We start from the raw sequence: 15,386 nt of genomic DNA on the forward strand, positions 1-15,386 counted from the left end.
AGATGCACACTTAATCCCAGATATTCCAGTACCCAAAGCTTCAAATACTAACAAGCAATGAGATGCACTTCCTCCCAGACATTCTAGTGTCTAAAGCAAGTTACCAACCAATTGAAGTGCATATCCTTAAAAACTGGATGAGAACAAAAACCATGAGCAATGTTAACCAGGTGGTGGTGAGATAGACTATGGAAATTTTGTATAATGATGCAGAATAGTCAGGAGTATTAGTGTAATCTCCTAGTCTAGGATTTCCCTCCTGTGTCTCGTGTGGAAAAGGTACGGGGCTGATTGGATGGGGACGGTGGTGGACGGGGAAGCCCTGGATCCATTGATGATGGACGAGAGGGATGGAACAGGTGATGGGGAGGGCGGGAAGCTGATCTGGGTGATGGGCACGCCTGTGGATGGGGGTGGGCACGGTGGCGGCAATTGTGGTTGCGAGCGCTGCGGCTGGAACGGGATGTGATATGGCGAAGTGGTGCCGAGCTCGGAGATGATCGGCGCTGTTGCCGGCGGAGCCGGGAGGCCACCGTATCCAGGCATGCCGTACAGAGGCAAGGGCAGCGAGGGGACGGGACTGCGATCCTCCAGCGCAGTCACGCGCAGTGCCAGGGCCCCTAGTTGATGCTGCATCCCATAGATGGCGGCCGTAAGTTGATTGAAGGCCTCCTGCGGCGTTTGCGGTGGCGGCGGCTGGGAGTAAGCCAGCGGGAGGGTGGGGATGATCGGCTGTGATGTGGTGGTGGCGGCGAGCGGCTGTGTGGTGTTGGCTATGTCGGCGGTGGTGGTGGGCGGTGGTGCTGTAGTAGATGCGATGGCGGCGGCTGCAGTGGTGGTGGGCAGAGAGGGTGGCTGTGAGGAGAAAGACATGGTCTCTGATACCAGGTTGTTACGGCGCGCCTTGCTGCGGAGGAAGTATGGAGGGGAGAAGGCGAGCCGTGGCTTGGCAGGACGGCGGCGGGACGGCGCCGTGCTGCAGCCGAGGATTTGGAGGCGAGGTTGACACAGAGATGACGATGAACAGTAACACCTAAGGGCCCAGGGGAGAATGAATCTCAATCCCAGGCTAACCCCCTTTCATCTAACCGTTTAGGGCCTTATAGGCCAGATTACAATCCATAACCAATCTCTCCTAATTCTCCTCCTTAAACTACTGCAAATATCTAACAGACTCCCTGGACTTAGCCAGTATTACGACTCCTCCTCTCATAGGTCCTACCGACCATAACACATGTACTCTATATATAGTCCCTTTGGGCCTCAATACTATTATCCAATTCAGTCTCGCTTATTAGTAACACAGATCAGGTTTTCATTGATAACATAATGGCTGCAACAAAAGTCGAAACAAGATTTCGATTTCCAGAGGACTGCCCAAATAGGCCTTTAGTTGCTTTGATAATATGATGCAATCTACTACAGCTAGCTAGTTCAAATCCATATATCTTTTTGTTAAACAAAAAAAAGAACCTTGGTCTTCTACAACAATGCCAATAATCCACAGCTAGCACAGCAAATATACTTGCATGTAAATGAACATACAATACCTAAGATTATAGACACGGTAAGAACAAATATATACCATTAGCATATAAGTGACAGCAAACAGTCTGAGAATACCTTTATAAGTGACTCAACACCAGGCTTCCGTATATCGCAAAGCCAACCCCAACGATGATCTGGACCAAGGGACATGTCGCAAAATCTCATATTCCCCAGCATACCATCAATTGAAAAAGAACTTGGATGAACCTGATAAATATTAAGAGAGTTAAGAGAAACGGAAAAGTTTAAGGTATAATTGATGAAGATGCACAAACACACAAGAGGTATTATTAGAAAAAATATTTTGCAAATAAAAATGGTATCGAGCACATTCCTTATCCTGTATTAATGCATGATTCTATCAAGGAAATTTAATAAGTTCTGTAAAAATCATTAGACAACTCCCTGGCATAATGCTAGTGGCATTCGAAATGCATGTAGTAACAATCTAAGCATACCCTTGCAAATATGATATTAGGGGGAAAAAAACATGTACAGTGTTCAGCAATAGACCATAAAGTTTAAACAAAAGAATTTTAAACCAATGGACAACACTCTCAAGACAGCTAATCTAAATGCAAGCAATTGACTACAGCACATTACCACTCAAATCATCCATAAATCACATGCAATGATGCATGCACCACCAAAAGTGCTCAGGAAATGTAAATGGCACTATCTTACATCCTTTTAAATGACCCTGGAACACAGTATCCTCATACAAAAAAGCTAGGGAACCATGAAAAGCTAGAGCAGTACTGTTTCATAGGTGGCATAAATGTTGAAATTTAGAATTAATACAATACATTTTTCAGTATTACAATAAGTGGGAACTCTAATGTAATAAACAGAGTTAGTATCCACTAGTACTTTTGGAGCTTCAAAAATGCCATTTCATAGTGGATACTTTAATTCTTTAATCCCTTCATTAAAAAATACAAGGCAAGTTTTAATTAGAAAGAGCCAAAGTCGTATACTTAACCAACATTGGGTCAAATTATAATTATAAGTATGTTTTGTATATTATATAACATAATTTCTTTATTCATTGCAAATATCTCACCTTCAAATCAAACAGAAATTTCTCTTGGACAAACATTGCAAGCTGAGAGCCATCTTCCTTATTAAGAAACATTGATACCCGGTCCACATCCATTTTCATGTTGAAAATGGTTCGACGTTTCCCATGACCTAACAATCCTTTTACAATTGTAGGAGCAGCTTCTTCCTTCCCTGTGGGTTTCACAGTTTGAATTGCAGGTGCCACATCAGCACTACTTTTCGGCACAGAATTAACCATGCTAAGATCAAGTCCAAACTCGATGAGAGCAACAAGTGTGGGTCTGTTACAGTAGAATTCCAGTGCGGACATACGAATACTCATCTGAAACAAGCAGATAAACAATGAAATTACAGGGAGAGGTATACAGCGCACGAGATTAAATCAAGATAAACAAATTTCTGATGCTTTGTTCAAATGTATCATTAATATGTGTTAGTCGCTGAATTCTTACTCTTGGTAGCAGTAGAATTGTTACTCTCATCGAGAGAAGATGACACTAGGAGTTGGGGCAATTTTCTTTGTTTCTCACACAAATGCCATACCCACCTAAGGGGTTGGGGATACATATTTATAGGCTGCTAGCCAGCCAAGCATATGCCAAGATGCTAGTCTAAGATGCTAATATGCTGTGCTAATATGCTGTCCTAAGATGCTGTCCTCTAAGATGCTGTCCTAGCTAAAGACCAGTTGCAAGGATGTTGTTCTCTCAGTCAAGATGCTGCTGCAGCCAGCCCCACAAAGATTGCCAACAGAGACTTATCCTATCATTCTCCCCCTAAGTCTTGTGCGTCGTCTTGTAGGAAAGTTGAACCATCCCGGTCCTGGAGCAGAGCTCAAGGAACTTGATCCTCCCAAGGGGCTTGAGCAGGTCCACAAGCTGGTCCTTGGTGTTGATGTAGCTCGCCTTGATGCTCCCTTCCTTCAAACAGCCTCGGATGAAGTGGTACCTCACCCGGATGTGCTTGCTGCGTTCATGGAACACGGGGTTCTTTGCCAGGGCCAGAGCGGACTTGCTGTCCACCCTGAGCTCCACCGCTCTAGTGTCTCTGCCGAGGAGATCACCGAGCAGTCGAGCGAGCCAGAGCGCCTGAGTAGAAGCGGTGGAGGCCGCTATGTACTCGGCCTCGCAGCTGGACAGGGCCACCACCTGCTGCTTGACCGACTGCCAACTAACGAGGCACTTGCCGAGGAAGAAGAGGATCCCGCTCGTGCTCTTGCTGGTGTCGACGTCGCCGGCGTGGTCGCTGTCGTTGTACCCGACGAAGTGTGCCGCCCCAGGGCACCTAGGGTAGTAGAGGCCGTGATCGAGAGTCCCCGCAACGTAGCGGATTATCCTCTTCACAGCCTGCTGGTGCTCCATCGTCGATCGCTGCATGAACCGACTAACGTAGCTGACGGAGAATGCCAAGTCCGGCCGTGTGTGGGCGAGGTAGCGAAGGCTCCCCACAAGACGTCGGCACTGCGTAGCGTCCACCTCCTCCGTCGTGCTATCGTGGCTCAGCTTCAGCCTCTCCTCCATCGGAGTGAGAGCTGGGTTGCAGTCGGTGAGCCCAGCTAGCTCAACGACGCGCTTGGCGTAGGCGGTCTGTCGAAGCGTGATACCGGAGTCATCCTGGTGCACCTCGACTCCCAGGTAGAAAGAGAGAGGCCCCAGGTCACTCATTTGGAAGGTGGCCTTCATCTCTTCCTTGAATGCCGCCACCTCCGCATCCTTGGTGCCGGTGATCACCAAGTCGTCGACGTAGACACCCACCAGCAGAGCATTTCCTCCACTGCCCCGTCGGTAGATGGCCGCCTCGTGTGGGCTTTTGCTCGAAACCCATTCCCCTTTAGCGTGGAATCCAACTTGGCGTTCCACGCCCTCGGTGCCTGCCGCAAGCCATAGAGGGCCTTGCGCAGGCGAAGCACCTTGCCCTCCTTGCCGGGGATCGCAAATCCCGGCGGCTGGTGCACGTAGACCTCCTCCAAGTCGTCGTTAAGGAACGCCGACTTGACGTCCATGTGATGAACACGCCAGCCCTCCTGGGCAGCTAGCGCAAGGAGTCGCACGGACTCCATCCGTGCCACAGGAACAAAGGCGTCGTCGAAGTCGACCCCCTCCTGCTGCACGAAACCTCGTGCCACCAAGCGAGCCTTGTGCTTGACGATGGCGCCGGCTTCATCCCTCTTCAGCTTGTACACCCACTTAAGGGTGATTGCGCGGTGACCACGAGGAAGGTCAGCAAGCTCCCAGGTGCGGTTCTTCTCGACCGCATCCATCTCCAACTGCATCGCGGCGCGCCATGCCGCGTGTCTCTCGGCCTCTGCAAACGACCGAGGCTCGCCGTCGTCACACGCAAGGTGCAACTGCGCCTCCAGGTCGTGAGGCACCGGTCCCGGCACCGGCTGGTCGCCGAGAAACTTCTCCATCGTACGGTACCGCAACGGCTCGCCGTCGTGGTACGCGTCAATGCGCTCCTCGTCATGAAAGAGCGGAGTAGCGAGCTCAACCGGGTTGTGCTCGACACGAGCTGGTGTTGGAGTAGACGTGCCCGGAGAGGTGCCTGTCGGTGCTGGAGTGCGTGGCGATACCGGCTGTGGTGGAGCCGGCGATGGACTCATCGCAGCCGAGGTCCTTGCTGGAGAGCGTGGTGCTGTCGGAGTAACAGGCGCCGGGGTCGGTGGAGGCTCGGGGACTAGGGTAGACGCGCTCGCCGAAGAAGAGCTGCCTACTCCCCCAGCTCCCTCGAAGTGGACGTACTCGACAGTGAAGTCGTCGTACGTCGGAGCCGAGCCGTCGTCCACCGCCTTGTCCCACGCCCATCCTCGCCCTTCGTCGAACACAACGTCGCGCGCCGTGCGCACACGCTATGTCTTCGGGTCGAGGATGCGGTAGTCCTTCGAGCCCTCCGCGTAGCCGATGAACACTCCCAGAGTGCTCCTGTCGTCGAGCTTGCTGATGAGGCCAAGCTCCTTGGCGAACGCAAGGCAGTCGAAGACCCGCAAGTGGAAGACCGCCGGCTTGCGCCCATGCCAAGCCTCGTACGGCGTCCTGCCGTCGAGCGCCTTGGTAGGCGAGCGGTTGAGGATGTAGACGGCCGACACCACCGCCTCTATCAGAAGACAGCCGGCATCCCCCTCTGCTTGAGAAGGGCCCGAGCCATCCCCACAACCATCTGGTTGCGCCGCTCGACGACGCCGTTCTGCTGTGGGCTGTACGGCGCGGAGTAGTGGCGCTGAATGCCCTCATCAGCGCAGTACGAAGCGAATTCAGCAACCGTGAATTCGCCGCCGTTGTCGGTGCGCAGCATGCGCAGCTTGCGGCCGCACTCCGCAGCAGCCTGCGAGCGCCTGATGGCGTCCGCAGCCTCTCCCTTGCTGCTGAGGACGATCACCCACATGTAGCGGGAGAGGTCGTCAACGAGCAGTAGGAAGTAGCGTCGTCCTCCCGGTGTGGCCGGTGTCACCGGGCCACACAAGTCCCCGTGCACAAGCTCCAACCTCTCCTTGGCTCGAAAGCTCGCCCGTTGGGGAAAGGGGAGTCGCCTCTGCTTCGTCAACACGCAGACGTCGCAGAGCTGCTCCACATGGTCGAGGCACGGCAGGCCTCGCACCATCTCCGTGGCACTGAGCCGCTTCAGGGCCTCGAAGTGAAGATGCCCGAAACGCTCGTGCCACTGCCACGCCTCGTCGTCCCGACAAGCAGCGAGACAGAGGGGTTGTGCCACCTGCACGTTAAGGACGTAGAGTCGATTTGCGCTTCTGGATACCTTGGCGAGAAGGCGGCGACGGCGATCCCAAATCCTCATTACTCCATCCTCAACCACCACACACGAACCGTTCTCATCCTGCTGTCCCAAGCTGATGATGGAGTTCCTCAACGCGGGGATGTAGTAGACTCCGGTGAGCAGCCTATGCTCACCAGACACGGCGGTGAAGATGACGGAGCCGACGCCCTTGATCTCCATGCCGGAGGCATCCCCAAACTTGACGGAGCCTCGGACGCTAGAGTCAAGCTCGGTGAAGAACTCCCGTCGACCGGTCATGTGATGGGTGGCGCCGGTGTCGAGGCACCACCCGTCAGTCTTGTCATTGCCGGAGCCGTCGCCGAGGAGGGCGTGTGCTTTTGGCTCGTCAAGGTGGAGGAGAGCCGCTGCGGCCGGTGCCGCTGGAGGTAGCTCGATGCTTGCATGTGCCATGAACAGAGCCGGCTCCTCCGCCTGTGCGACGTGGGCCTGGCCACGCCGTGGCTGTCGATAGTCCTTGGCCCAATGGCCAAGCTGGCCGCAGTTGCGGCAGGCGTCGTCCCGTGCCGGCTTGTGCCTGCCGGCGGCGCCGCCCTGGGCGCCTCCACGGGTATCACCCTCAGCACGTCCTCGCGCCCCGGCCTGGGCGTCTCTGCGCGCCTTGCGCGCCTTGCCACGCTTGCGGCCGCCTGTCGCGGAAGAAGGCTCCCCCTTCTTCCGGTCACCTTGGCTGGCAAACCACTGCTCCCGAGTGAGAAGGAGCTTCCCGCTAGTGATGATGGGCCCCGAGAGGGACTGTGGCTCATCGCTGTCGACGACCTTGAGGCGACCTATCGCCTCCTCGATCGACATCGTGGAGAGATCCAGCAGAGACTCGATCGAGCGAGCCATCTGCTTATACTTCTCGGGGACGCAGCGGAAGAGCTTTTCGACAGCTCTCTCCTCGCCGTAGGTGTCATCGCCGAACTGCACCATCTTCTGCAACAGAGTGTTGAGACGGAGAGCGAAGTCATCAACGTCCTCACCGGGCTTGAAGGCCAAGGTTCTCCCACTCCTTGCGAAGTGCCTGCAGTGTGGACTTGTGGGCGCGGTCGCTGCCGATGCATGCCGCAGCGATGGCGTCCCATGCCTCCTTGGCAGTCCGCTTGTTGGTAAGCAAGAACTGCATCTCGGGCGGGACTGCAGCGATGAGGGCATCCAGCGCCCGTCGATCTAGGTCGTAGTCGATGTCGCCGTACCGAACTGCCTCCCACATGTGCCGCACCTGGAGCTTTACCCTCATCACCGCAGCCCACTCGACATAGTTGGTCTTGATGAGGGTAGGCCACCCACCGCCGGGGCCGACGTCCCTGACGACAGCCTGGAGCCCGTGGTAACCACGGTACCGATCCAGGGAGAGAGAGCCACGCTGCCTGTGAAGGCCGCGCTCTCTATCGACCCGTCCAACACCGTCGCCGTGCGCGCCTCCTCCAGGAGCGCCACCGCCATGCGCGCCTCCTCCAGGAGCGCCGCCGCCGTGCACGCCTCCTCCAGGAGCGCCACCGCCATGCGCGCCTCCTCCAGGAGCGCCGCCGCCGTGCGCGCCTCCTCTAGGAGCGCCGCCGCCGTGCGCGCCTCCTCCAGGAGCGCCACCGGCGCGTCCGCGCCTGTCGGGGCTACCGCCGCACTCGTGGGCGTGCGCGGCTGCCCACTGCACCACCCGCGCTCGTCCTGTCTCCCTCCCTAGCAATTCGAGGTCCGCGTCGGCGCTGTCGTCAGCAGAAACGGAGCTGCTGATGCTGCCACGCAGGGCCTCGACCTCTGCTGCCGCCGCACGCGCTACATCCGTCGCCGCCGCTGCTTCCGCCTCCGCTCTGGCTACTGCCAGCTCCGCCGCTGCCAGCCTCGACGCCCTTGCCGCCGCCGCAGCGGTCTCTGCCGCCGCTCGCTCGCGTTCCTCTGCCGCGGCAAGTTCGGCCTCCTGCCGACGCCGCGTGCTCGAGGCGACCGAGCGCTGAGACTGCCCTGCGGACATGACGCGCTACCGGGGGGGCTGCTGCGTGGGGAGAGGGCTGCTTTCAGATGAGCTGCTGCTCGTCTGTGCAGAGGGAGAGGAGTGAGCAGGAGCGGCCGAAGCTGCTGCTGCTCCTAGCTGGGGCTGTTGTGTGGCTGGGAAAGGAGATGAGCAGGAGATGCTCAGGCTACAGGATAGTACGGCTCTGATACCTGTTGTTAGTCGCTGAATTCTTACTCTTGGTAGTAGTAGAATTCTAAGTCTCATCGAGAGAGGATGACACTAGGAGTTGGGGCAATTTTCTTTGTTTCTGACACAAATGCCATACCCACCTGAGGAGTTGGGGATACATATTTATAGGCTGCTAACCAGCTAAGCATATGCCAAGATGCTAATCTAAGATGCTAATATGCTGTCCTAATATGCTGTCCTCTAAGATGCTGCCTCTAAGATGCTGTCCTAGCTAAAGACCAGCTGCAAGGATGTTGTCCTCTCAGTCAAGATGCTGCTGTAGCCAGCCCCACAAAGACTGCCAAGAGAGACTTATCCTATCAATATGAACAAAACTAGAAGGTGACTAATTTTCAATGTGAATTACCTGTGAATCTATACCATCATAAAGACAAGAATCAGGACTCCTGCTCAAGAATGCAAGAACAACAAAATCTGTCACATTATTATCTTGTGCCTCGTAAAATATTTCAGTAGGTTTCACGCTCTGTTCGTCCCCATCAAACCATGAACCATCTTTTGAAACTGTTTCACTGTACTCATTTGCATCAGAAATGAAGTTGGGAATTTGACTGTCATGCAGATTAAAATTTTGGTCCGGAGTAAAATCTGTTAATGCATCCATGAAAGAATCCTCATCCACAGGAAAGGTGCTTAGGTCACCCCCCTTATCAAGAGTATCAGAACAGGTAGCTTCCACACTTTCATTGATGACAGAGCATGCTAAATACTTTGAAGACATTGAAAGACGACCTTGTAGCTCATCCATTATTTTCAATGAATGCAATTTCGTTTTCACACTAAGACCACGAGAAGATTGAACAACATTAACCTACATTATACATACCAATAAACAATGGAGTCAGCAGAAAATGAAACGGAATATAATAAACCATAATCTACAATTGCTGAACTTAATAACATGAATTACAAAACTGATCAGAAAATCGATTGATGGACGAAGGGGAGAACAATGGATACAAGTATAAGCAAGACAACTAGGTAATCACTGCAAGGGCCTCTATCTCACAACACAAACCAGTTGAGAAGCTGAAAGAACAGCAGGGGAAACGACGAGTATAAAATCACTCATGCAACGATTCAAATTTGAATACGCATAACAATTAATTTGGAGAGGAATTTAGTAAGTAAAAGATGCAAGGATCCTAAATTATTATATTTCTGTTTACATCTGTGAATTTTCAGAAACAGATGATGTACTCAGGCTCTTCTATTATGCGAAAAATAATAACTGGAAACACACTGTATCTTTTATGTACTCTTTTGGAAGATGGTAATTGGCAAAGATTATTATGGGGGAGAAAGTGGGAACTTTTCTCGGACAATGTGAGTCGGACGTGCCCAAACTTCTTTACGTGATTTCAACAATCAACCTCGATTTTGCAGATATCAGCTCTTACCACCTCAACTAAAGAAGATTAAGGGCCAAGGCACAGCAAGCGGTGCACGCGAGTTGATGAGGACATCAACACCAACGATAAATCCACGCCGACACGAGTACCAGTTTCTGGTCCTATTACTCACGCCCGTACTCGTCACATTAATCATCAAGTAAGTTCACTCTTGAGTTCCTGTCCATCATATTTAGACCATGGAGACGCGTGCACTCTTGTTTTGGTTCGGAACCAGGGAGAGGACCGAAAGGGACAAGGATTCGCGGAGGCTGAATTCGGACTCCAGGACAGCTCCAACTTGTGATGGTCACCACGGTCGCATACGGACTCGGATTGGGGCGTTCAAGTACTTCATGGAATCCTTATGAAGTCTATTTTCATATGGATCTGGAATCAAGTCCATATCTGTTTTGAGGCGGCCGCAATGACTGAATTACGACTGAGAGCTTGTCTGTCCAAAGGTGCTGCGTCACCTTAGTTTGGTCCAATGGGCCATGTATCAAGTTGGGTCCATTAGGGACGCGTCCTAGGGTTGGAGAACGACCCCAACACCTCCCTGGTCGTCCTTCCACCTTCATATACTCCTTAGCCGCCATCAAGAATAGTGGGGGTTTTGTTTAGATCAAGTTTAGCTCTCGCTACTTGCTTGTAAGCGCGCGTGCTGAATCAGCCGTCCGTCTTCTTGTCTTCGGAACCCCACCTTAATTGAGATTGAGTTTGAAACTTTCATCTACATCTAGTAATTCAGTACTTGCTATACTTGTTCTTGCTAGTTCTTCGATTGCTTGCAGGACAAGTGCCCTAGTGGTCGGGTGACACGCTCCACAAGATCGCGGCAGCCATTGGAGGTGGTGTATCGGTTGCTAAGGCGCAGCTTGGAAGGTTGTAGTCGGGCTGTGAACATCGTCTCCATCCATCAATCGAGTTATCCCACACCTCTCATCGAAAGATCGGGAACAAACCCTAGCGGGATCTCATCACGAGTGCTCACGGCCGGCGTGCAAAGCGGCCAAACACGCATGGAGCCAGCAGGAGGCGCAGCGGAGGAAGAGGGAGTAGAAAGGGAGAGAGGGGGAAAGAGGGGAGGGAGGGGCCTTTTGCATTTTTTATCAGCGCCAGCATGGCCATGTAGGCATCTAGAGGTGACATGGCCGGCTTTGGACCTCTACTAAAGAACGCCATATGATCCAGGACCCAACTCGTCACTTTTTTAGTTGGAGGTCCTAGACAAGAAGAGTGTTATCAGATCGGACTACTAATCGTGATTAGTCCTTATCATAACATGGGACTCAATAAGGGTCCTCGGACGACTAATCATGATAAGTCGTCTGATAAGAGCATCTGGATAACTAGTTGGGCCAGCTCAAAAATTTGTATGGTGGGATTAGGAAGAATTTGGCCCACCCTTAGATGGCCCATTAGGTTTTTAACAGTTATGTAAGCAGTGAAGAGGAGTGGATGAGCAGCCATGGCCATTTTCATCGAGCACACGTCTTTTTTCCGTTCTCCCGCTTCAGCTGCCTCTACGCTCTCCCTCGCTGGCGCAGCTCTTGCCTCAGCACGCATCTCCTCCGCCTGCACCTCCACCTCCGCTCCTGCCTCTTCCTCACCAGCACCTGCAACTCTGATTGTGCTGCCTCTGTCCGCGGCACCACCTAAGCCCGTGCCTGGCCAGCTACCTCTCCCTCACCAGCATCCATGACTCCTGCCTCTGATCTGCCCGCAGCTCCCCTCCTCCTGGACCCCTGCAGCTCCACCCGCCTCTCCCCTGCCGTGGGCCTCTGTGGCTCTGCCTGCAGTCCTGCACCGGCCTCTCCCTTAAGGCATTAAAAGGTTATAGGCTAATCGACCCCAATTGACGATTAATCGCAATTAGGTGTCTGATCGATGGTTTTATGACTAGCCTCGAATATACAATCTGATAACACTGGACGAGAATCCATGAAAAGTTTAAGCATCCACAGTGAAATACTCTTTATTATTCATGTTACTTCAAGTAAGATTGGAACAATTACCTTGCCTCCATTCCCAAGGAGCTCTAGCATTAGAATCTCTTGTGGATCATTGTTCTTTCTGTCCAGCTATAATAGTGAGATAAAGGGGGAAACAAAGTAATCAATATGGCAGTCAGTTGCTTCTTGAATATACACAAACCCGGTGCATAATGCATCCAGGTCTCATTTGAGAAAAATTACCAAAATTTCACGTAATACTTTACCTTTCCATACAGTGAAAGTTTAGTTTCAATAACAGAGCCATTCACAACAAGATCCACTGATCCCAAGCTATTAAGTCGTGGTGTACTTGATTCTGGGGGATGGCTGACAGGGTCTCCTAATATGTTCACATCAGGAGGGGCCTACAAAAAGCAAGGAAGGCACGAGACATAAGACAAACCATTACAAGCTATGGTCATATGTTAAGTATTTGTATGTAAAGAAAGGCATACAGAAGCTTGATATGTCGCCTGGACAAGTGCTTTCATCCACATAGCCTTCTCGATTTCATTACGAAATTCAATTACCAGTGTGCTGGTCAGTTCTAGTGCCTGCATATGGAATAATGCTTAGAGAAAACGATAACTGAATGGGGGCAAAATCCTGTTGTTAATCTCTAATAAAGAATGGCGTTCCAAAACAGACTCATATTTAACATACTATGTATAAATATTGTATAATACATTAATAGTAAATAGAGGTTAAAAGGGGGAAACGAAGTGTTGAGCAGAAGTAATAAAAGTGAGGAGTATGAGAAGATGCCTTAATATTTCACACATGTTTAAGACGCTTAATAGTGCATGCTAGCAAAAAACAAACTGACGAAGCCGTTTGTTTTTTATGATGTTACATGATACATAGCAAAGACTTTAGTTAGCATGACCTTCCTGATTCCATTCTATTTAAGAAAATGTTTATTTTTTTTCTAATCACTTCCAATATTTATAGGGCTGATGTGGTCATGAATGAACTATATATAACATTAGACCATGCCAAAGGCATTAATCTGCCTGCAAACAAATATCAGGTTCTAAGATTAACATGAAAGATGTGATTTGATTGAAACGGTGGCGGAAAGCTACATAGGTCGACTGTGTCAAAGTGTCAGGCATATATGGTTGATGTTACTAGATCCATCACAGAAAAATAATTTCATAATATCAATTTTATCTATTTATAATAGTAATACATTACAAAAATTACATGTCAAAGTGTCTTGACGCATTGGCATTGTAGACTGTATCAATATCCTACACAACTTACAGTTTTTTTCTCAAACTACGCATGAAAACCGAGTGTCATTTCATCATAAAGAAGAAGAGTAAAAATGTACAAAACCAAGACACCACACACAACACATACCAAACCCAACCTTGCACTGATCACAATGAGCAAGCCTGCCACTTTCAAACAAAGAAAACGACCAGCAAGAAAAGAAAAATAACCAATAAAACATCCCAGAGGCCCTGAGCCCCAGCCGAACACCATAGGGCTCCCTCCTCTTTTACTGTCCTCACCACCAAGGAAACAGTCAGGGCAGCAGTGTTGAAGACACAATCATTGCATTTGGAATCAGAGGGACTACAACATTATGTCAAGAATCTATGAACATTTGGTCCCCTGCTTATTTAGGTAAATTATAAACACATCTAATTTCCATGCCTAATCGGCTCTCCAAGTGGGCTCTAGATTGGAAACATTGCTCCACAAACAATTAGCGAATCAGCTTACGAACTTTCAATTTCAGAATTTCCAGCAGAGACCTTAAATATCACCATAAAGTCCAAATAGGACCCAATCACTTACCTTATGTGTGTCTCCACCTCTAGAACACACACCAATACTGTAAAGAGATCCGCCAACACTAGTTGGTGGCACCTCAAATACTTGGCGACTAGCCATGCTGCAAAACCAAATATCAAAAGCATAAATGACATAAAAAAAACTTAACAAACCTATAGATAATCCTAATTTCCATCTATTTCTATAACAGAACAATTTCTTTAAAATCTCTACTCAACTAGTAAACTAACACTAATAGTCTAATACATAAGTGTTATTGGAGAATACAAAGTTTATTTAAAGCTAATGAAACTCACATACGGACTGCTACACTCTTCATGAAAATTGAGTTGTTTTAGTAAATTCAGAGATGTTAAACTAAAGAAGGAAAATTGAGTTTTTTGGCCATTGTAATGCTCATCTCACTTTGACAAGATTAAATATATTTTCTTTATTCTGAGGAGAATTAGGAAACTATAGTGCATACCTACAACACCTTTGGTAATTTGGGGAGAACTCTGACTCCAAAATATATAGATACATCCCAGATAATACAACATAGCAAGTATGCCATTTAGCTTGCGAATAGCCAATGCCCTTGAACCGAAAATAAAACATATAAATATTGTATTAGCAAATTGAACAGATGCATGGCATGATACAATATGGTTGAATAGAAAATTCAATCAGAACGAAAGTGTAACTTCATACCCTCCAAACCAAAGTTCTAGCCTCACCAGCTAGATCAGCAGGATACCAAGGTGCCAAGCTACCACTTTCGTGGTTATTTGAATGTTCATTATTGCTTCCCGTCATGTGGGAAAGCACACCAAGCAGTTCAACTACCTTGCAGTACCTTTTTGGTGAGAAGTGAATGTCCAGATTGGGTACTTGAAAAGAAACACGAGTTGATGGATAATTCGGATGTGGAACTTTGATCTTCATGTCATCACACAAAAAAAAGTCAATATTTTTCATGCATTTCAATGGAAAAAAAATAGTGTAGAGTAAATTCTATTCGTTATATTAGACAGATTTTCTCCCCTATGTACCCAATCAGTATGAACAACCAAAACCCTTCAAAAAAAGTATGAACAACCAAAGATGTTTAACATTCGTAAATAAGAACAAACAAAAAGAAGATAGGGCATGTAAAAATAAAAGAGCACTTCAAGATAACAATGCAAAAATTGTTCATACTTATATCATATAAGCCCAACAGTAGTGGTCCTTTGTACATGCAAATTTTGCACCAAATGCAAAAATGGCAAATTCCCTATGTATCTCCTATAAGGCCAACTATGTCAGCTAACTCATACATGCAAATCAAAAGTAAATAGGGCACTTATGAAGATGTATTTTGTCAAGATATTTTCAGACAATTAAAGGAGAGTGTTGATGCATAATAAGCAATATAATATGCGCAATATTAGGTAGCAATGGCATGAGCATCTCAGTTTCAGTTATCTGAGACAAATTACCACTACTGTAAATCTTCATTTGTTGGATGGGGCTCATCTAAACAATATAAGAGGCTGACAAATTCCAGTAAAACAGTTGAATCAGGCAGCAAGCAGTTCTAAACAACAGTTCAGCATTGCTGAATAATACAATACCCAGTCTGTTTAACAA

General features: G+C 49.2%; 1 protein-coding gene across 1 annotated transcript in view; it reads right to left on the minus strand.

Moving 5' to 3' along the window:
- Positions 1 to 15,386, minus strand: part of LOC136467038 (uncharacterized) — a 78,771-nt gene that overhangs the window by 41,595 nt on the left and 21,790 nt on the right. The window contains 9 exon segments of the mRNA XM_066465592.1: positions 1,624 to 1,755; positions 2,612 to 2,932; positions 8,928 to 9,392; positions 11,991 to 12,056; positions 12,194 to 12,334; positions 12,425 to 12,523; positions 13,779 to 13,875; positions 14,242 to 14,351; positions 14,466 to 14,693. Of these exon segments, the coding sequence (XP_066321689.1) occupies positions 1,624 to 1,755; positions 2,612 to 2,932; positions 8,928 to 9,392; positions 11,991 to 12,056; positions 12,194 to 12,334; positions 12,425 to 12,523; positions 13,779 to 13,875; positions 14,242 to 14,351; positions 14,466 to 14,693 (1,659 nt within the window).

This window comes from Miscanthus floridulus, chromosome 7, assembly GCF_019320115.1.
Source record: "Miscanthus floridulus cultivar M001 chromosome 7, ASM1932011v1, whole genome shotgun sequence".
NCBI classification, from domain to species: domain Eukaryota; kingdom Viridiplantae; phylum Streptophyta; class Magnoliopsida; order Poales; family Poaceae; genus Miscanthus; species Miscanthus floridulus.